Source organism: Oncorhynchus tshawytscha, linkage group LG30 (genome assembly GCF_018296145.1).
Source record: "Oncorhynchus tshawytscha isolate Ot180627B linkage group LG30, Otsh_v2.0, whole genome shotgun sequence".
Classification (NCBI taxonomy): domain Eukaryota; kingdom Metazoa; phylum Chordata; class Actinopteri; order Salmoniformes; family Salmonidae; genus Oncorhynchus; species Oncorhynchus tshawytscha.
Window position 1 is genome coordinate 11,824,728 of NC_056458.1, and position 23,163 is coordinate 11,847,890.

The 23,163-nt window shown below is 43.7% G+C and overlaps 1 protein-coding gene across 3 annotated transcripts in view; it reads right to left on the reverse strand.

Annotated features, from left to right (window-relative positions):
* The window catches only part of LOC112250291 (roundabout homolog 1-like), a 147,625-nt gene that overhangs the window by 13,022 nt on the left and 111,440 nt on the right, over positions 1–23,163 (reverse strand). For 2 of the 3 annotated variants that reach the window (XM_024420329.1, XM_042309167.1), the window contains 10 exons: positions 15,189–15,327; positions 14,846–14,973; positions 9,337–9,345; positions 8,904–9,028; positions 8,546–8,717; positions 4,048–4,253; positions 3,700–3,950; positions 2,370–2,536; positions 2,079–2,200; positions 453–687 (listed from right to left, as the gene is read on the reverse strand). In XM_024420329.1, the coding sequence (XP_024276097.1) occupies positions 453–687; positions 2,079–2,200; positions 2,370–2,536; positions 3,700–3,950; positions 4,048–4,253; positions 8,546–8,717; positions 8,904–9,028; positions 9,337–9,345; positions 14,846–14,973; positions 15,189–15,327 (1,554 nt within the window). The remainder of the gene's footprint in view (positions 1–452; positions 688–2,078; positions 2,201–2,369; positions 2,537–3,699; positions 3,951–4,047; positions 4,254–8,545; positions 8,718–8,903; positions 9,029–9,336; positions 9,346–14,845; positions 14,974–15,188; positions 15,328–23,163) is intronic. The other variant, XM_024420330.1, reaches the window with a different exon arrangement.

Here is a 23,163-nt window from a genome sequence, read left to right on the forward strand (position 1 = left end):
TGGGGCTCTACTTATGAACTCAGATAACAATTAACAGCACAATTTGTCTCCACAGCTGCTGCTACGCACTCATCTATACAGAGTACACACACTGGAAGAGCTACAGTACACGCATATGAGCTTTAAACAATGTGAAACTCCCAAACCTCACCAATGAGGATTACTACAACCTCACAGTAACATCCACACATCTCCGGAACAATTAGCAAGCACAGTGTGGTGTAAGGGATGTGTTATGGTTTCTCAAAATTCTCATGCATTTATTTATACATGTAAAATGTCAAGTTGTCTTTGTTTTAACTTGCCTAGGCGAATACAACTCTCACAAAACAACCTACTCCAACCTAACACTAGAACTGCTGTATGAAACCTATCATCTCCATCCACACTTCCAATCACAGCCCTCTCTAACAGCAGCCCTTGACCCCTGACCCCTGGCTCCAGCCTCTTACCTTCCTCCAGCGTCCTGGCCACCTTAACCTCGCTGTCCGCTCCCTGAAATTCATCAAAGAAGGGACGCACTTTGAACTCGTAGGTGACCCCTTTCTTCAGCTGAGGCACCACAGCACCGTCCTCTCCAGGGGTCCGCACCTCGAACACGCCCCACTGCCCACCTGGCTGGCCCAGATCAGCAGACGCCCTGTACATCACCTTATAGCCCTGTATGTACGGAGACTCCTGCTCCACCTAGTGGCAGAGAAGGGAAACAGATGTTAGGATTTCTTACAGTGGTTAGGACGGGGACAGGGGACAAGGGTCCTGAGGAATATTTTGTCTCCACTCATGATAGGAGTGATAAAGGCCCAGTTCATTCAGTTTGTGTAGCACCCATACCACACTGGAAAGAGAAACCCTACTGTAAATGGGTCTATTAAATAGCTATAAAATGCTGGTTGCCATGGTCATTGATATTTAATATTGTACTTCCAACCAAAACGATTGAACTGTAAGCCTCTGGGATCTATGAAGCCAGTGTCAAATAGCCATTACACCAGCAGAACATAGTGTAGAACAGAGGTCTGAGGTGTTGGGCCAGTGTGTCCGATGTAGAAAAACACCACGTTCAAAAAGTAATACATATCATGAACCATAACTCTCCTGCTGTGTGTGTTGGGCTGGTAACCATATCCAGTGACATCCTACAGGAGAGCTCTTCAGCCCTGTGCTATGTTGTCTACAGGGAGAGCTTAGGTTCCACCCCTTCTGATCTCCCAGAGCTCACAGAAACCACAGCATGAGGTCATCACTAGCCGCCAGCTTCCTGAGAGCCTGGGACTGGTTAGGACACTGCCAGGAGGACACTGCTAACCAGCACTCGCAGAAACATGGGCCTCAAGAGTTAGGTATCGTAGATACAGCTGAGGAACCTAGCACTACATAAGCATTTTGTGAAGGACTGGGCCCATGTCCTGTTATTTGGCAATGGCCCATAACAAACTGTTATCACCTGTTTAAAAAAAGTATCATGTTCATTTGTACTGTACAGTGGCCCTATTAATAATGTTTGTCCAAGTCTGCTGAAAGTCAAAAACTCTCCTGCCAACTTCCACCGATGCTGGCCATGGGGATGCCTTCTCCCTGCCTGGCTGCCTGGCTTTGGCCCTGCTCAACTAAACTATTTACACCACCCTGGCTCTGTTTAGGACCGCACCCCTGACATGTGCACAAGTCAGACCATACATCACTGATGGAACCAACACCTTCATGGGGGAGAGACGGAGAAACATCTCACAACGTAGAAACGTCCTCTTTCATAGGCCAGGATCAAAACAGGTGGCCAACAGTTCCACATATTACCCACAGCTGGCTATACAGCACAGTCTATGCCTCCAGACTCAACTATGTGTTCTGAAGAACATCATCTGTCAACAAATCAAATCATACTTTGTGTTGCCTTTTGTTAATATTACACATAGCCATGCCAGCACATCACGGTGTAGGGAGACCAACAGACCAAGCAGTGTAAGAAACTGAGTGTAATAATTCTAAAACAGCTGACACAGAAAAACACTAGGGTAACCTCTTCTGGCAGGACAGTACCTGCAGACAGCTGGGCCCAGGGCCAGGACTCTACTCACCGTCCACTGCACCCTGACGGAGGAGGAGGAGAGGATGGTGGGGTTGTGCAGATTGACCACCACGTCCCCCAGTTCCCTCTGGATCTGACGGTGGTCCACTCCTTGGCTGGTGGGAGGGGTGTCTGCATGGGGACACAGAGACAGGGAAGGGTTAGTTCACTCTGGCACTCACACTGCCACAGCCAAGCCATGTGGTTAGGATATGAGGACCACTAAGTCTCAGTGTCTCGGTCATCAGATGAATGGGACTGTATCATCAGGTAGAGGTGGCAGAGGAGGGGGTTGTCTCACCTTGTGTTCTGACGGCATCAGTGATGGGGCTGGGGTCACTGAGGCCGTAGGCGTTGGCTGCTCTAACCAGGAACAGGTAGACGGCACCTGGTTTGAGGTTCTTCAGGACAAAGGTCTCCGTCCTCACATGATCAGCCAGAGTCACCCAGCTACTCCCCGACGCGTGACTGCACAGCGGGAGGAACAATGGTCAATCACTCACAACAGTGCATACACAGTGCCTTCAGAAAGGATTCATACTCCTTGACTTATTCTGCATTTTGTTTTGTTACAGCCTGAATTCAAAATTGATTTGTTTTCTCACCCCCATCTACACACAATACCCCACACTGAAAAAGTGAAAATGTTTCTTAGATATTTTTGCATATTTATTGAAAATAAATTACAGAAATAATCCATTTACATAAGTATTCACACCCTTTTGCTATGACATGTCAAATTGAGCTCGGGTGCATCCAATTTCCTTTGATCATCCTTGAGATGTCACTACAATTCAATTGTTTGGAAATGATTTAGAAAGAAACACCTGTCTATATATAGGTCCCACAGTTGACAGTACGTGTCAGAGCAGAAACTACACCACGAAGTCCAAGAAACTGTCTGCAGATCTCCGAGATAGAATTGTGATGAGGCATATATCCGGGGAAGAGAATAAAAATATTTCTAGAGTGTTTCCAAGAGCACAGTGGTCTCCATCATTGGGAAATTGAAAAAATATGGAACTACCCGACTCTGCCTAAAGCTGGCTAAAACAACCTTAGACTAGGGCGAAGATTTATGTTCCAACAGGACAATGACCCCAAGAATACAGCCAAAGCAATGCTGGAATAGTTTCAGAACAAGAATCTGAAAGTCCTTGAGTGGCCCAGCCAAAGACCAGACTTGAATCCCATTGAAAATCTGTGGAAAGACTTGAAGATTGCTATTCACCGTCGCTCCCCATCTGACTTAACAGAGCTTGAGAATAAAGGAAGAATGGGAGAAAATCCCCAAATCCTGCAAAGCTAATAGACATACCCATGACTCAAAGCTGTAATCACTGCCAAAGGTTGTTCTACAATTTATTGACTCATGGGTGTGAATATTTATGTAATTACATTTTTCAATAAATTTGTAAAAAATTCTAAAAACATTTTCACTTTTTCATTATGGGCTATTGTGCGTAGATGGTTGACCCCCAAAAATCTATTTAATCCATTTTTAATTCAGGCTATAACACAACACAATGTTGAATAAGTCCAGGAGTATGAATACTTTCGGAAGGCACTGTAGATACAGCCATGAAAACATATTAGACAAACATATTAGATCTCGGCCCTCCTACACTTACCTGAATGCCTCAATGACATAGGAGGTGGGCGTGGCCCCAGCGTTAGGGTTGGGTTTCCAAGACAGTGTGACAGAGGTGCGGCTGACGTCAGTCACGTCAGGCTTGGACGGGGCACTGGGGATCAGGTTAGGGTCTGTGGGTCGACCCGGCTGGACAACCACTCCAAACTCTTGCACCTCCACGTAGGCCCTCCAGGATGCCTCTCCACTGGGGCTGGATGCCAAACAGGTGTATACGCCTGTATCTCCAAGCTGAGGAGACACAGAGACACAGTGTGAGAGTGGGCTCATTGAGTAGTGTCTGAGTGGTGGTCTTTATGTGTGAGAGGGGTGTTATGCTGCCCCCTACCTTAGTGTAGCGGATCTGCAGGGCTCCTGTGTCTATCTGAGTGATGCGGGAGTCATCGGAGGACACCACCACCCCGTCTTTCTTCCAATGGACGGTTGGAGTGGGGGTTCCTGTTGCTATGCAACCCAGGACCACTGTGCTGTCCACAGGTGCCGTCTGATTGGCTGGGCCCTGTCGGATTACGGGAGGGGGGCGGTCTGACACCACTATTCAAAAGGGAGAGGGAGAATGTACTGTTTAATACCAGTTATACTGTCGGAATCAGACATGGGTTAAAATACTATTTAGGGTATTTCAATTACTTTCAAAGACATTTGGAAGTATTTCATGTTTTATTTAAGACAAGTAGTTGAATATTGGAGTGCATTCGGAAATACACTTGGAAAGTATATTTTAAAAAATCTCAAATAAACCGACTCAAATAAACTTCCATGCATTTACTCCAGATATTTCAAAACTAGTCTTAAAAATACACTGAGTATACAAAACATTAAGAACACCTGCTCTTTCCATGACATAGAATGAGCAGGTGAATCCAGAGGTGAAAGCTATGATCCCTTATTTATGTCACTTGTTAAATCCACTTCAATCAGTGTAGATGAAGGGGAGGAGACAGGTTAAAAAAGGATTTTTAAGCTTTGAGACAATTGAAACATGGATTGCGTTTTTGTGCCATTCGGTGGGTGAAGGGGCAAGACAACATATTTAAGGGCCTTTGAACAAGGGTATGGTAGTAGGTGCCAAGGTGCACCGGTTTGTATCAAGAACTGCAACTTGGATATACATACGGGGTATCAAATCAAATTGTATTGGTCAGATACACATATTTAACAGATGTTATTGCGGGTATAGCGAAATGCTTGTGTTCCTAGCTCCAACAGTGCAGTAATATCTAACAATAATGGAATTAAGAAATATATAAATATAAGGATGAGTACTATCGGAGTGGCATTGACTAGAATACAGTAGAATACAGTATATACATATGAAATGATTAAAACAGTATGTAAAAATTATTAAAGTGACCAGCGTCCTATTACTAAAGTGACCAGTGATTCCATGTCTATGTACATAGGGCAGCAGCCTCAAATGTGGAGGGTTGAGTAGCCGGGTGGTAGCCAGCTAGTGACAGTAACTGAGGTGGAGGGTACTGGGTGGAGGCCGGCTAGTGAAGGCTATTTAACAGTCTGATGACCTTGAGATAGAAGCTATTTTTCAGTCTCTCGGTCCCAGCTTTGATGCACCTGTACTGACCTCACCTTCTGGATGATAGCGGGGTGAACAGGCTGTGGTTGATGTCACAGGAAGGCCAAAAAGATAATCATTAACATTGGGTGCTGTAAGTGTCCTGGAGATCAGGCAGTGTGCCCCCGGTGATGCGTTGGGCAGACCGCACCACCCTCTGGTTAGCCCTACGGTTTTAGGTGGTGCCGTTGCCATACCAGGCGGTGATACAGCCTGACAGGATGCTTTCAAGGGTGCATCTGTAAAAGTTAGTGAGGGTCTTAGGGACCAAGCCCGTTTTGTTGATGTTTTTGGGAGAGGTTATTTTCCTGGCACCACTTCGCCAGGGCCCTCACCTCCTCCCTGTAGGCCGTCTCATCATTGTTGGTAATCAGGCCTACCACTGTTGTTGTCGTCTGCAAACTTGATGATTGAGTTGGATGAACAGGGAATACAGGAGGGGATAAGCACACACCCTTGTGGGGCCCCTGTGTTGAGGATCAGCGGAGTGCAGGTGTTGTTTCCTACCTTCACCACCTGGGGACGGCCCGTCAGGAAGTCCAGGACCTAGTTACACACGGCGGGGTTCAGACCCAGGGCCCCGAGCTTAACGATGAGCTTGGAGGGTACTATGGTGTTGAAGGCTGAGCGGTAGTCAATGAACAGCATTCTTACATAGGTATTCCTTACATAGGTAAGGTGGAGGTGATGTGATCCTTAACTAGACTCTCAAAGCACTTAATTTAGTTCAGTTACCTTGTCTTTCTTGGGTTCAGGAACAATGGTGGACATCTTAAAGCATATGGGGACAGCAGACTGGGATAGGAAGAGATTGAAAATGTCCGTAAACATTCCAGCCAGCTGGTCTGTACATGCTCTGAGGACGCAGCTAGGGATGCCATCTGGGCCGGCAGCCTTGCGAGGGTTAACACGCTTAAATGTTTTACTCACGTTGGCCACGGAGAACGAGAGTCCACAGTCTTTGGGAGCGGGCTGCGTCGGTGGCATTGTGTTATCCTCAATGTGGCTTGTCCGGGAGCAACACATCTGTGTCTGCGCCGTGGCTGATTCTCCCTTTGCAAGTCCCTGCCACATACGCTCGTGTCTGAGCCATTGAATTGCGACTCCACTTTGTCTTTGTACTGACGTTTGTCTGTTTGATTGCCTTTCTGCACAATTTTAATTCAACCATATTCCCAATCACCTTAAATGTGAAGGTTCGCACTTTCATTTTTGTGCAAATGCTGCCATCTATCCACATTTTTGGTTGGGGTAGGTTTTAATACTTGACATAACCATGGGAAGCATTGGAGTCAACATGGGCAACCATCCCTGTGGAACGCTTTCGACACATTGTCGACTCCATTCCCCAAAGAAATGAGGCTGTTCCGGGGGCAAAAAGGGGGGTGCATTTCCATACTAGGAAGGTGCTCCTAAGGTTTGTTATACTCAGTGTAAGTACTTGCAAATACTTTCAAATAGCAGGCTCTTTATAGGAAATTATTTGAAAATACTAATTTAAAAAAAAACATATTTAAATAACTAAGACTGAAATACACATGGTCTAACCCTGGTCTGAACCAGGTCTGACCCAGGTCTGGGTCAGAATAAATAGGACTCTATATCATCACTTCAGATAGAGAGAGAAAGCTGGAATGAAGAGAATAGAATGGCGAGAAAAGAGACAGAGAAAATCAAGGACAGATGAGATGTGAGAGATATTGAGGAAAATTGGCACGAGAAGAACACAATAGGAGTGACAGGTTGGGCATTGAAGGGGAATAGAAATCAGATTATCCCAATGCCCAGAGCAACTGGCTAATCATTGGGCAATAGTAGGAGCACCACAGACCAACAAATAACCAATCCCATTTAGATAGCAGCCAGCCATCACTCTCCCACTTCACAACCCAGTGGAAATAGACAGGATAAGGCTCTCCAAAATCAGAGGCACAGGGGAAAATAATGGAAATACCTTGAAAACCACCAGAGGAAATGGCAGCAAGTTATTTCTATACAGATACAGCATTCAAACGGGGAAGGAGGAGGGAAAAGGGGGAGAGAGGTGGAGGGGGAAGAGAGAGATGGGTAAGCCTATTCACTAGAAGGAGAAATAAGGGATGGCAGAGTGAGGAGTGCTAGGTGGATTAAATCAAACATGCTACATCCTTGTTTCATTTCCATTAAGTGTAATTGAGTGTACATTAAGTAGGTGACTCTCATTTCCCTGGCGCGGCTGCAGAAAGCATTACCATATGATTACCCAGAACCAATAGCTGCCACCAAGTCACGGCCATGCACAGACAACGCCTGCCGCCAGTACCAGCCTCAGGCAATTATGTTAATTAACTTAATATATGTACATAGTGAAGACGCACACGCATCCACACACGCACGCACACACACGCTCACACTCTCTCAGGTCAGTTTATTATAACCAAGTAGACTTTGCTGCTGGTGCTGGCTGCTGTAATTACTGTTGTAGGTCTTGGAGCCAGACTCAAAATTTTAATTCTGTTTTTAATAACTGATGCAATTATCAGGATTATCATAATTCGGTTCACCAGCATGACATTAGGGAGGAGAACGAAAGGTGTCTAGGTTTAAATATATATGTGTGTGTGTGTGTGTGTGTGTGTGTGTGTGTGTGTGTGTGTGTGTGTGTGTGTGTGTGTGTGTGTGTGTGTGTGTGTGTGTGATTAGTGTGTGTGTGAAAATGTGATTATGTGTGTGTGTGTGTGTGTATGAAAATGTGATTAGGTGTGTGTGTATGAAAATGTGATTATGTGTGTGTGTGTGTGTGTGTGTGTGTGTTGTGTGTGTGTGTGTGTGTGTGTGTGTGTGTGTGTGTGTGTGTGTGTGTGTGTGTGTATGAAAATGTGATTATGTGTGTATGTGTTTTGGGGGAGGGTTCAATTGGGAAGGAGGGTATGGGCGGTCTGCTTGCACTGTCACCATGGGAACAGGGGGTTTGGAGCCCAAATGCCTGCAGCTGAGGGTTCCTGAAATCACTCCAACAACAATTAGTCACCAAGGCCAACAGTAACCAGCAAAAAACACTGAACCGTATAAAGGCCACGGTATCTCGCCAGTCAACAGGACAGGCTGATCTGCCATACATCCAGCCAGCAATCATCAAGTCATTCAGTAATGACATTGGGGGCCAGAAATTCAGCATTTTCCAATCATGGAGAGACAACTCAGTCAACCAGGCCAATGGAGGCTTTGGTCAGTTGATTAGAGGAAACCCTCCCTCCTCCCCTCCCTCACTCACTGTCAGTGACCTCCAGCAGGGCCTTGGTGATGACAGAGCCAGCGATGTTGAGGGCCTGACAGCTGTAGTAGCCGGCGTCTGAGCGCTGGGCGTCTGCGATTGTCAGACTGCCTGTCTGGGACACGGAAAGTCGGCTGAAGGGCTGAGGCGGCTGGTAGGAGAAAAGCAGGCTCTGGAGGACGGAGAGAAAGAGACTGGTCTTGAGACTGGAATTACATGTTTACCCTTGATACATCCATTGGACATGGTGTTATCAATAACCTACGCTCTAAGGATACGGTGCATTCAAGACCTTTTCTTCAACATATAGGCCTATGTATCAACGTTTACATCATAAATAGACTGGATAGTATCTCACATTGCTGCCCTCCCTCTGCCAGAAGATGGCAGGCTGGGGGTTGCCAGTGGCCTCACACTGGAAGGTGACCATTCTCCCAACTGCCACCACCTGATTTCTGGGGCGCATGGCGAACGCTGGGGGCACTGCAGGGGTGGAGAGATGGACCTTGGTTTAACAGGACAAACATTGAAAAACGTTGCAAGCATTGCAATAGAATGTTAAAGTAACCCATAAAATCACATACAATAGGATGAAAAAAAATGACTGTTTACCTTTTTTTTCACTTAAATATATGCATTTTATTTTATAACCCACTTACTACCGGTTGCTCGTGACAACTGAAATGTGAACTCCTATTGGAGGATTGGAGGAAGGAGAGGAGGACTGTAATGACTAATGATGTCGTGTTGCTGTCAGTGTGGAGGAGGATGACCGACGGATGACAACTTACCAGTGAAGACTACAAGAGAAGAGAAGAGAAGCAAACACAAGAGCAGGAGATGAATAATGATGACAGGCACATGCGACGGCAAAAGACTATCAGTCAATCATGAAACATTTTCAACAAACACTTTGATGAATGAATACACGAGTGAGTAAAGGAACGGAATACACAACAATCTGATAGACCGCGAGGGGCATATGCTGCACAGAAGCTCTGTTTGTGCAGTAGAGTAACAGTCCACTACTCAGTCACTGTGAGTTGACTACGGTTGGTCTCAGGGGGTGTGTATTTAATGAACGGGACTCCACTGCGAGACTGCTTCAGTGTGGGTTTGACTGTAAATACATCTCCCTCCCTCCATCTACATTCCTCAACACGATCAAAAACTCACACGCATGTGGTTCACACACTCACACACACTTTCAGACATGCAGTTACTGTGGACACACACAAATACACGCATGTTGCCTCAAATAACTGTATAGGCAGTATTTTATCCCAATTACCCTACAGTAGAATGGAAATGTTTTTTCTTAATGATACAAAGAAAAACACAGAGGGACATATAAGACCTTAAAGAAAGGTCCAGACAAAGGGAGAGGTAAGGGAGGACACAGACGGGGGGAAGACAGAGAGAAAGCAATGTTGTTTTTGTTGGATTTGGCTGAACCCCATAACCACCAAGCCTGACAGCCATGTTTCCGGAGCGGGATGTGATGAATATGTGACCATGGACTTAAAAAGAGCCAGGGTCCAGCTCCCAGCATGTCGTGCTGGATGAGGAAGAGGAAGCGGAGCATCTCTTCCTGCCCCCTGCCTGAGTGTGTTGAGCTCAGACCAGACCCCCTTCACGGGCCACATGCCCAACAAGCTACAGGCTCCCACCATATTTCATATACTAAGAAAAAATGTAACAATGTCCATTTACTGAATACTATGCACCTGGAGAACACTGTGTTTCTATCACTATGTATTTCGATGTAATATTTAGGACCAGGATTTGTACATTCCTTGCTAACTTTTCTGTCTAATTTCATTTATGTGGAGTAACATGGGAACTTAATCAATCACTGGGAACAAAGATAATTTCCTTAGCAAATGTGTGCACGCACTTGCACACACACACACACACACACACACACACACAAACAGTGGTGGGAGTGTTTGAAAAGTTTGTTGTCGTCCTGATAGATCCACACTGAAGGCCTAGTGCTGACCCCTGACTTGCAGCATGTGTTTTATGGGGTTAGCTGGGGCCAGAGGCATGAATTGATGAATTGTTGAGGGGACACACAAGCTTGTGTGTTTGGTCAGTTCAATGGGACAGTAAAGTGAGGGTGGAGTGTGAGACTATGTATCTTGGAGTGTGTGTGTGAATGTGTGCGTCGCACAGGTGTGTGTGTACTGCATTTGTGCCGATGTGTATGTGCGTATGTCGCACACGTGTGTGCATTACTGTGTGTGCTCAGTAGGGTTGCTGGGACAAGGCGTGGCCTGTTCCCATCCCTATGAGACCTATTGGGCTTGTTGACTCAAAGGTGTGAAAAGCCTTGCATGGGAGTGTTGGGTTGAGTTATGAGGCAGCTCTGTGGCCCGTTTGGACAGAGTTACAACCCCCCAGTGAACACATAAACCTGGAGGGGAGAGAGAGGGGGATGAACTCTATTACAGTTCAGACACTCGGAGACCGGAACTTCCTCTCTCTCCCTCTGGGTGTAGAGCTAGGCCTATAGAGAGCCTTATAGACTGTGGCCTTCATATGTCTATAAAGGCTGAGGCACACTGTGAGTCTTAAAGCCTATAAAGTAGCTGAACAGTGATGTGGTGGACCATTGTGTGAGAGAGAGAGAGAGAGAGAGAGAGAGAGAGAGAGAGAGAGAGAGAGAGAGAGAGAGAGAGAGAGAGAGAGAAGAGAGAAGAGAGAAGAGAGAAGAGAGAGAGATGTGGCTCAGTTGGTAGAGCATGGGGGTTGTATGTTTGATTCCCACGGGGGACAATTACGAAAATGTACGCCCTCACTACTTTAAGTCGAGAGGGATAGCTGCTAATTAAGACTTGACTTTGAGTAGAAAATACAGGAATCCAGATAATACTGCCAATTACTTTAAAATGTTACAAGGTGATCTGGAGTGTTGGCACTAGTTAAAGTGTGATAAACGACCTCAGTAAAAGTGTTAGGTGATGGAAAATATGCCTGAAAACATATTTGGAGAAAACCCTATGTGCAAGCCTTGTTTTCGGAATGAAACCAGCTTGACTGGAGTGAGGAGGCCTCCAATGTGTTTTGATTTCCACTACTGATAATGTGGCCTGGCTGCACCAATCACATGGCCAGACTGTGTCTAGAGGAAACGAGCCCTTGGTCTCCTGCCTGCCCTGTTGAATATGTTCAAACAAAGCAAGGACATTATAATGTTTGTGTTTGAGGCAGAAAACAGAGAAACTATGGAGTACAAATTACTACTGTGGGCTTATTCTGGTACTTGTGTAACAATGAATACTAGCGTATCCCTCTAGTCAGAAACGATGACTTGAGATACACTGAAAATACATTGATTGAAAGGTGTTATAAAAAGTTAAAATGTGTTGCCCCTAAATGTTACCTTCCAAGCTTCTCTCCCTCTCTACTCTCTCGTTGATCTGAACCCTCAAATATCTCCAGATGAGAATGTGTTTGTCAGACAGTGCTGTTGTTAATTCCTTCAGGGGAGATCTGCTCTCCCCCCTCTCCTCCTATTTGGTTCTAGGTATAACCATTTTGGTTCCAGGTCAGACCCGGTGCCAGGATAAAGTGACTAAGGGGACAGTTGAAATGGGCGAAAGGGCTAAACTTTTTTGGGTTCTTGCGCTGGAATTATATTGAATTCTGCTAATATGATCACGCTATACCGCAATAAACATAAAGTTAAAATGATGAGACTCCGAGATCATTGAGTGCTTTTGAAATCTGTAGCCTATCTCTGCTGCGGTGTTTCAGCACAACGGACAGCACCCTACAGCTAGGCCGTTTTGGTAATGAGTATAGGCTACAAGATAGATAAGGCAATTCACCTATTACAAACAGCCTATGTGAATGCAGCTGTACACACATCTTACTAAAAGAATGCAAAATAAATGCTTAAAGTAGTAGCCTCGTTATTCATGCATGCAAATAAAAATACTGAATAGCAGTTTGACTTAGCCACACAACTGCAAATGCAATTTTTAATATTTTTGATTTCACCTTTATTTTACCAGGTAGGCCAGTTGAGAACAAGTTCTCAACTGCGATGAATGAATGCGAACAGAACAAAATCAATCTACATTTTGGCAAGTTACATGAACAGTAAACACACACAGTAAACAAAAGGCAAATGGAGATCCAAATAACCAAAACACAGCCTACAGCCTACTACAGTGAGCTGCAGACATGCACAACTGTCTTGCCAAATAAACCGGCCAATGCAGGTCCGCTTCAAGCATAGCAATTCGTGCCGCTTGCACGTGAGTTATGCAATACGTTGTGATATGTCACAATGCACTTCTATGAATCAAATTGCACCCATATAATCAATTAACCTTCACACCACCCATGTGGGATGGTTGAGCTAAAGTAGGCTAATGTGATTAGAATTAGGTTGTAAGAAAAATACAATTTCCCAAGACATAGACATATCTGATATGGGCAGGAAGCTAAAATTCTTGTTAATCTAACTGTACTGTCCGATTTACAGTATCTATTACAGTGAAAGAATACCATGCTATTGTTTGAGGAGAGTGCACAGTTATGAACTTGAAAATGTATTAATAAACCAATTAGGCACATTTGGGCAGTATTGATACAATATTTTCAACAGAAATGCAATGGTTCATTGAATCAGTCTAAACCTTTGCACATACACTGCTGCCATCTAGTGGCCAAAACCTAAATTGTGACTATCCTGGAATATTACATTTTGGCCTTTCTCTTGCATTTCAAAGATAATTTCAAATGTTTTTTTCTTTGCATTATCTTTACCAAATCTTATGTGTTATATTCTCCTACATTAATTTCACATTTCCACAAACTTCAAAGTGTTTCCTTTCAAATGGTATCAAGAATATGCATATCCTTGCTTCAGGTCCTGAGCTACAGGCAGTTAGATTTGGGAATGTCATTTTGAAAAAAAGCATCCAATCTTATGCAATGCCAGCCTACCATAAATACGTTTCCAATATATACAGTTCCATTCACAGCAACAAAAATCGAAAGGCTACCAAGGAAACCATAATAGCATCTGCAGTAAGAGTATTTCAGCCACTCTCTTTCGTGTTTTTTTCCTGCTTTTTATGGAAATCCAAAGGAGTCATAACTAACTGCCCAGTGGCTTTCCATAGCCCCCCTACACACCACAGTGCTTCCAGTCCATTATGCTGACACAGCGCAGCAGAGATACAGATTTTTTTTTGTGCCAACCTGTCACTCAATCATTTGAACTTTTTTTGCTATTTTTATGTAGGGACATACAACTAAAAGTGAAGGGGCTAAGCCCCCTTTAGCTCCCTCGTGGAGCTAGACCTTTCCACAGAGAATTTTACATGGAACCCAAAAGGAACCCAAAAGGGTTTTACCTTGAACCTGTGTACACTGTACTTAGACAGCTACACCCTTCCCTCCAATTAGGCCAATCTATACGAATCTGCTATCTGTTCTTCCTCTCTTCTGTTCAGACCCTAAATTAGACGCTGGTCCCCCTCTTTTCCCAGGCAGGAAGGGCTGGTGTAGAGTAGACTGTGTAATTGGAACCGTGTCATTCCCAGCGTGGGACACAGGATTGTCTTTAATTAAACCCTTCTGTCTCTCTGTCTGTCTGTCTGTCTGTCTGTCTGTCTGTCTGTCTGTCTGTCTGTCTCTCCCTCTCGCTCTCCCTCTCTCCCTCCCACCCACCCACCCTCTCTGTAGTGTAGTGAGGTGTTACTGTTCATTTCCTGCCGTCAGTCCCTGTGCTGTGGGGGGTCATTGTGGCAGGGAATCCCTGCTCATAAATGAACCCACTTCCTGGTGCCTCATCAACACTCCCATCTGTTACACTGATCCAGTCATGGTTAGACTGTGGCAATGGGCTGTGTAAGTAAGGAACAAGACTAGTAGAGTGCAGATTGTTTCAGAACTGATATGAACCCAAGCCAAGGGGATACAGTAAATTACATAACCTCACAGATTGAACTGATAACCTAGCTCAGTCTGTTACCCTGGGAACTGCTTGACTTGACACATGAATGTAAACTGATCCATGCTTAAGAAAACAGGGCAGGCCAGAGATCAGTGGGGTAATACTCCATGGTGTGGCTAGATAGGGTTAGGTAGGATATCTAACTGCTCTGAGAACAGCTGTCTTCTTCTTCACACGTTCTCTAATGTTACATGAATGTGAGAGCAACAGCTGCACAGCATAAACCCAGTCTGCACGTTTCATAGTCTGTGCACCTTTCATGTCAAACAGCAGGTGTGACCAGGGTTGGGGTTAGGGTTACGGTCGGGGGAGGTTGTACTGACCGTGTACGGTCAGCGTAGCGGACGCCTCTGCCTTTCCCACCATGTTCTCTACAACACACGTGTAGGAGCCCTCGTCTGATGGTGCCACACCACGCACACTCAGAGTGTGGTCCTCCAGGATCTCATACCTGTAGACAGACACACACACAGGGAGAGAGAGAAAGAGATAGACGTGAGACAAAGGAGCTTTGCATGATGGCATGCACACTGTAATATCCCAAGCATCTGATTCCATGACCAGATGTGACCCTGCATATGCATAAGGTTTAGATCACAGTATGCATCTATGATGTAAGAGTGTAATATAAAGGCTGTATAGCAGTGCTGGGTCATCCATCCGTACCTCCCCTTGGGCAGGTCTGCATCCTCTTTCCTCCAGCGGACAGTGGGGACCGGATCTCCCCGCGCCTCACAGTGGAACTCCACACTCTCATCTGCCAGCACCATAACACTACTGGGCCTCTTCACAAACCCTGGGCGCTCTGGGGGAGGGGGAGGGCATCGTCATCATCACTGTCATAATCGTCAAAATAACCACTATTCTTTGTGTGAAGATGTGCACGGCAGTGTGTAGAGAGCCCCCGCAGCACACGCCTTCTTCCTCCAGTTCCAATGTAGTCGCATGCTGGTTTATGTTAATATTGGCATTCTACAGTATCACACACATTTGAAGTTGAACTGAAATCTTAGCTTGGATCTCCAACCCTAGCCCTTCAAAATAAACGTCTATACCAGGCGGTGTCAGAGGAAGGCCCTAAAAATGGTCAAAGACTCCAGCCACCTAAGTCATAGGCTGTTCTCTCAGCTATCGCACAGCAAGTCTGGAACCAACGGGACCCTGAACAGCTTCTACCCCCAAGTCATGAGACTGCTACATAGTTAGTTAAACAGTTAACCAAATAGCTACCCGGACTATCTGCATTGACCCTTTTTGCACTGTTTTGACTCATCTCATACGCTGCTGCTACTGTTATTATCTGTCACTTTATTCCTAGTTATATGTACATATCTACCTCAACTACATCATACCACTGCACATCGATACTGAAAAACTGCTTCTTTCTCAAGGCCATCAGACTGTTAAATAGCCATCACTAGCCGGCCACCACCCGGCTACTCAGCCCTGCACCTTAGAGGCTGCTGCCCTATGTACATAGACATGGAATCACTGGTCACTTTAATAATGTTTACGTACTGCTTTACTAATTTCATATGTATATACTGTATTCTAGTCAATGCCTCTCCGACGTTGCTCATCCTAATATTTATACATTTCTTAATTCTATTCTTTTACTTTTAGATTTGTGTGTATTGTTGTGAATTGTTAGATGCTACTGTACTGTTGGGCGCTAGGAACACAAGCATTTCGCTGCACCCGCAAAATAATCTGCTAAATATGTGTATGTGACCAATAACATTTCATTTGATACCCCGTATGTATATCCAAGTTATCGTTACTCATTGTGTATTGATTACTACTTTTATTATTACGTGTTTTACTGTTTCTATTATTTCTCTATTTTATTCCTCTCTGCATTGTTGGGAAGGGCCTGTAAGTAAGCATTTCACTGTTAGTCTACACCTGTTTTTTTACGACGCATGTCACAGCAGTCACACAGCGGTCTAAGGCACGGCATCTCAGTGCATGAGGCGTCAGTCCCTGGTTCGAATACAGGCTGTATCATATCCGGCCTTGATTGGGAGTCCCATAGGGTGGCGCACAATTGGCCCAGCGTCGCCCGTGGTTTGGCCGGGGTAGGCCGTCATTGTAAATAACAATTTGGTCTTAACTGACTTGCCTAGTTAAATAAAGGTTAAATAACAAAATACAAAGCTTTTGAGTTAAGCACCTAAAAAATGAGACCTCTGAATACCATTAACCTCCCATAACCCTCTCCCCCACATTCCCCCACTTCTTTTAAAACCCATTTTATTTGCCTCTTTCTTATTTGTGACATGTGGATGAAAACCAATAAATCCACTTAAAACTAGTAGGGCTTGTTAAAACCAGGGCCATTTTATTTACATATGTCCCAGAGCACATTTTAAAACAAATCTGTTTCTTCAATCAGCAGTATTATTCTATTAGCCTTAAATGTTTTCACTGGGCATTATAAATGTGTGTGCCCTGGCCAGCCGCCCAGTCCAGCTGATTCTGTGATAAGAAGTCTCAGTCTGCTCTGATGGGAAGTGCTTGGAGTTGGGGTGGGAGTGAGAGGAGGTGGGGTGGGGGATGGATATGGTGACAGCATAGGAACGAGGTGGGGGTGGAGAGCGGGACCAGGGTAGGGTGGGGTGGGGGTGGAGATTGGAACAGGCTATGGGTCAGTGGTCTGGGACACTACATTTTTTTTTATTTTGACAGGGAGTCAATGCTGAGACCAAGGTCTCTTTTCCAGATAAGCCCTGTATAGCACCACAATACACATAAAAATATAATAAAAATAATTAAAACTACACATTCATACAGACATTAAAATACACATCATTATACACAACAATACATGAAAAGGAAAACACAATCATAAAATACAGACACATTCTTCAGTAAAAAGGTCTCCTAGCAACCGTCTGAAATTCCCTAGAGGCACCAATTCCTCCAATTTTAAAGTGTATTCTTGATCATTCCACACGTAAGATGCAAGGAAATTAAAGGCTGATTTACCTCACTCTCTAGACACCAAAGGAATCTCCAGAGTTAACCATCCCTGTGAACAGGTTTGATATCTTGTCATTTTAAATCTTAACAGTGATGTTAGGGAAGTCGGGAGTTTGTGGCGCAATAACTTTGTAAACAAAAACAGCGTACTTATGTGATCTACGTGACTTCAAAGAGGTCCAGCCAACCTTTTGGTAAAGAACACAGTGATGAGTAATAAAACTGTCTCCTGTGATAAAACGAAGGGCGTTAATGAAAAACGTTCAAGGGTTTAAGTGTAGAGGCAGCTGCACGTTGATAAATAGCATCACCATAATCAAAACCAGGTAGAAAGGTTCACTGCACAATCTGCTTCCTGCTGACTATAGAGAGACAAGATCTGTTTCTGTAAAAAAAAAAAAAAATCACACTTTAAATCTTAGTTTCTTAACAAGCCCAGTCGTATGTGTTTTAACCTTTTTCTGCAGTGGGCTAAATCACACAGTGTGTTTCTTGGTAGTCTTAAAACAAATCTACTTTGAAACAAACGTATACACCTCAGACACATTTTTATTTAACCAGGCAAGTCAATTATAAACAAATTCTTATTTACAATGACGGCCTACCCCGACCAAACCCCGGATGACGCTGGTCCAATTGTGCGCCGCCCTATGGGACTCCCAATCACGGCCGGATGTGATACAGCCTGGAATTCAAACCAGGTACTGCAGTGATGCCTCAAGCACTGAGATGCAGTGTCTTAGACCACTGCACCACATTGGCTTAAAAAAGAAGACACCTGTACAGTACCATGGCAGATATAGAGTGGAAATGTATTCAACTTTGAGTTTGAATCCCAATATTACACCTTATGTACATCATAGAAGTTGGAAATAAACCATTTCACATAAAAACACCAGATTTGAGTTTTTTTATTTTAAATATTGTTTATTAATTATGAAATAACATTCTCCCCATGAGGCCACTAGGGCATTTGCCTGCAGGAAAGTGATAGATTATAAATCATTGTCAATCAAAACACCAAGGTATTTGGATGCAGGGACTCGTTTGATTATAGAACCAGCCGATAAGAAAAGATGCAATCCTTCTGAGACAATCTTCCGAGAACTTGAAAACAACATGTATTTTGTTTTGCCCATATTAAGTATGAGTTTAAAATCCGTAAGGACTTCTTGTCACAGACTGTAGCCTTGTCACAGCCAGGTCGAGGCAATTGCGTCATAATAATATAATCTGAATATATATATATATATATATATTTTTTTAAACAGATTGACCAATAGCATCTACAGTGGCAAGAAAAAGTATGTGAACCCTTTGGAATTACCTGGATATCTGCATAAAATGGTCATTAAATTTGATCGGATCTTAAGCTAAGTCACAAAAATAGACAAACACAGTCTGTTTAAACTAATAACACACAAACAATTATATGTTTTCATGTCTTTATTGAACACACTGTGTAAACATTCACAGTACAGGGTTGAAAAAGTATGTGAACCCTTGGATTTAATAACTGGTTGACCCTCCTTTGGCAGCAGAAATGTTTCAGTTCTTGGGATGTCTGTTGTGAACCACTCTCTTGTGGTCATGCCACAGCATCTCAATCGGGTTGACGTCAGGACTCTGACTGGGCCACTCCAGAAGGCGTGTTTTCTTCTGTTAAAGTATTGTGTTGTTGATTCACTTCTGTGTTTTGGGTCGTTGTCCTGTTGCATCACCCAACTTCTGTTGAGCTTCAATTGGTGGACAGATAGCCTTAAATTCTCCAGCAAAATGTCTTGAAAAACTTGGGAATTCATATTTCCGCAGATGATTGCAAGCTGTCCAGGCCCGGAGGCAGCAAAGCAGACCCAAACCATGATGTTCCCTCCACCATATTTTACAGTTGGGATGAGGTTTTGATGTTTGTGCTGTGCCTTTGTTTCTCCACACATAGTGTTGTGTGTTCCTTCCAAACAACTCAACTTTAGCTTAATCTGTCCACGGAATATCTTGCCAGTAGAGCTGTGGAAAATCCAGGTGCTCTTTTGCAAACTTCAGATGTGCAGCAATGTTTTTTTTGGACAGCAGTGGCTTTGTCTGTGGTGTCCTCCCATGAACACCATTCTTGTTTAGTGTTTTACGTATCGTGGACTCGTCAACAGAGATGTTAGCACATTCTAGAGATTTCTGTAAGTCTTTAGCTGACACTCTAGGATTCTTTTTAACCTCATTGAGCACTCTGCGCTGTGCTCTTGCAGTCATCTTTTCAGGATGGCCACTCCTAGGGAGAGTAGCAACAGTGCTGAACTTTCTCAATTTATAGACAATTTGTCTTACTGTGGACTGACAAACATCAAGACTTTTAGAGATAATTTTGTAACTCGTTCCAGCATTATGCAAGTCAACAATTCTTAACCTTCTGAGATCTCTTTTGTTCGAGGCATGGTTCACATCAGACAATGCTTCTTGTGAATAGCAAACTCAAATACATTTTGTGAGTGTTTTTATAGGGCAGGGCCGCTCTACCCAATATCTCTAATCTCGTCTCATTGATTGGACTCCAGGTTAGCTGACTCCTGACTCCAATTAGCTTTTGGAGAAGTCATTAGCCTAGGGGTTCACATACTTTTTCCAACCTACACTGTGAATGTTTAAATGATATATTCAATATATAAGAAACATGCAATAATTTGTGTGTTATTAGTTTAAGCACACTGTTTGTCTATTGTTATGACTTAGAGGAAGATCAGATCAAATTTCATGACCCATTTATGCAGAATTCCAGGTAATTCCAAAGGGTTCACATACTTTTTCTTGCCACTGTATATAAATAGTGGGAAAAAACGGTCCTAGTATCGACACCTGCGGAACACCTTTATGTACCTTATCTGTCACTAAGATAATTATGAAAGCGTGAACAGGCGTCAGAGCTCAGTCCCATCAAGGGCAACTTATTCAATCAAATAGCATGATCAACAGTATCAAACGCTTTGGACAGGTCCACAAACAATCAGCGCATTTAATTTTAGTGTCTAAAGCAGGGTTACTCAACTCTTACCCTACGAGGTCCGGAGCCTGCTGGTTTTCTGTTCTACCTGATCATTAATTGTGCACACCTGGTGTCCCAGGTCTACATCAGTCCCTGATTAAAGGGGAAGAATTTAAAAAAACACAGTGGAACTGGCTTCGAGATCCAGAGTCGAGTTTGATGGGTCGAAAGTATGACAAGATCATTAACAACTAAAGTGATTGCTGCAATTGGGCTATACCCAGACCTAAACCCTGATTGGTTTGCATTCATAATACATTTCTCAGATAAAAAAGCAAAGTTGGACATTTACCAAGGATTCAAGAATCTTAGTTGGACAAGGAAGGCTTGAAATGGGGTGATAATGATGAAGATCACTACTATCCACACCCTTATGGAGTGGCAGCACAAGAGCTGATTTCCATACTTTTGGAATATGTCCTGATAACAATGTTAAATAAACAATTTGGGTTATTGAGCCAACAATGATGCAGACCGGGATCCAATTGGTCAGCCCCTGTGGATTTCTTGTTGTCTATTACTAGCAAAGCACCCAGGACTTTTTTTGTTGGTATATAGCCTAAAAGAAAAGCTTTGACTATAATCTCTGATCATTCAGTAAGTTTCCCCTATCGACATCCAACCCAATATCATTGTGAATAGGTTTAGAAGTAATTCCAAAGAGATAAATAAAATTGTGATTAAATGCACCAACGATGGCATATCTTTTTGGTTGTTGTACTAAGGTCCATGTTTGAATTCATTTGTTGTGGCAGAGAGGAGGAAGTAGAACCCTTTAGGGATTTGACAGTTTTCCAGAATTTAGCTCTCATTATAATCCAAAAAAGCGGTTCCATAATAATCAGATTTAGCCTTTCTGGTTTGTCTTACACATTGATTCCTCAGTTCCTCAGCTTGCAAGTCCGGGCTTAAGCCTGTGCTCCTGGCCTTGACCCAAGCATCATCTCTTTCATGAATGACTTCTGATAATTCCGGAGTGTACCAGGCATTCCATCTACCTTTAACCCTTCGTTTTGTTTAAGGGAGCCTGATCATCCACAATAATACTGAAGGCATCGGCAAAAAGGCTCAAAGCTAAATCAGGTTCAGGGATAGCTGAAATTTAATCAAGGACGTCACTAAAATAGAGATCTTGTAAAGAAGCCTGTTTTAAAATTCCTTTTTATATCATTTTTATATTATCCCATCTCTAACACAATAGCAAACTAGTTAACTCCTCGAGTGCACAAAGGTTAGCCGAGGGAGGACGTTAAGACCTCTTTAACAGTTATTGATACACTTTTTAAATATTGGTTGACCGAGAGTCGTCTGTCCTTTCGACCAATCGATTGGTTAAAATGTTAAAACGTGGATTTTTCCATATATACAGTGCCTTTGGAAAGTACACACAATACCCCATAACAACAAAGCAAAGTATTTTTGCTAATACCACATTTTGTTAAGTATTCAGAGCCTTTACTCAGTACATTGTTGAAGCACATTTGGCAGTGATCACAGCATCGAGTCTTCTTGGGTATGACACTACAAGCTTGGCACACCTGTATTTGGGGAGTTTCTCCCATTCTTCTCTGCAGATCCTCTCAAACTCAGTCAGGTTGGTTGGGGAGCATTGCTGCACTGCTATTTTCAGGTTTCTCCAGAAATGTTTGATCGGGTTCAAGTCTGGGCTCTGGCTGGGCCCCTCATGAATATTCAGAGACTTGTCCCGAAGCCACTCCTGCGTTGTCCTGGCTGTGTGCTTAAGGTCGTTGTCCTGTTGGATGGTGAACATTCGCCCCAGTCTGAGGTCCTGAGCACACTGAAGCAGGTTTTCATTAAGGATCTCTCTGTACTTTGCTCCGTTACTCTTTGCCTTGATCCTGAAAAACATCCCCACAGCATGATGCTGCAACCACCATGCATCACTGTAGGGATGGTGCCAGGTGTCCTCCAGACGTGACGCTTGGCATTCAGGCAAGTAACTTCTAATGCCATTGCCAATATGTAAAAGTAGCCTAAATAAAGCCAACAAATAAAAACATTGCAGCCCGCAGGCAGAAAATGTCCTGATAATAAATCACATTGGCTACGCATGGCCTGTCTGCAAGGACACATTGTATCAACTGTTAACTTGGCCCAGCCAAAAGCTCCTGCTACCAAACTTGCAACATTGTATAAAATATTCTGGGCCCTCAGAGTTTCCGCTCCAGTGAGCAAGGCATAAGAAATAATCAGGTAGGCATGTTTTATGATGTTTCCACCAGATCAGAGCATGCCATTTTTCCACCCTTTCACGCTGAGTGTTTATCGAAAGGGAGAGAACTCAAAATATTTTTCAAATAGGCTACGTTGAGGAACGCTTATCATTCTCAATGGATGTAAGACAATCAGAAAAAGTATCAGATCCCCAAATCAACACAGTTATAGGTCTACATTTGCGCGCAGACCAGGTAGCTTAGACCTACTTCTAAGTGTAATCAGATGTGTGTTCTTAGACAAGATTTACTGGAGCGCTCCAAACAAAAGACAATTCATAAATATACAACTCTTAAATGGAATAAAATAAACCAAACCTTGTTTCTCACAAGTATAGCATAGGTTGTGTACTCTGCAAACAACGTGTCCACTCCTAGAATGACAACGGTA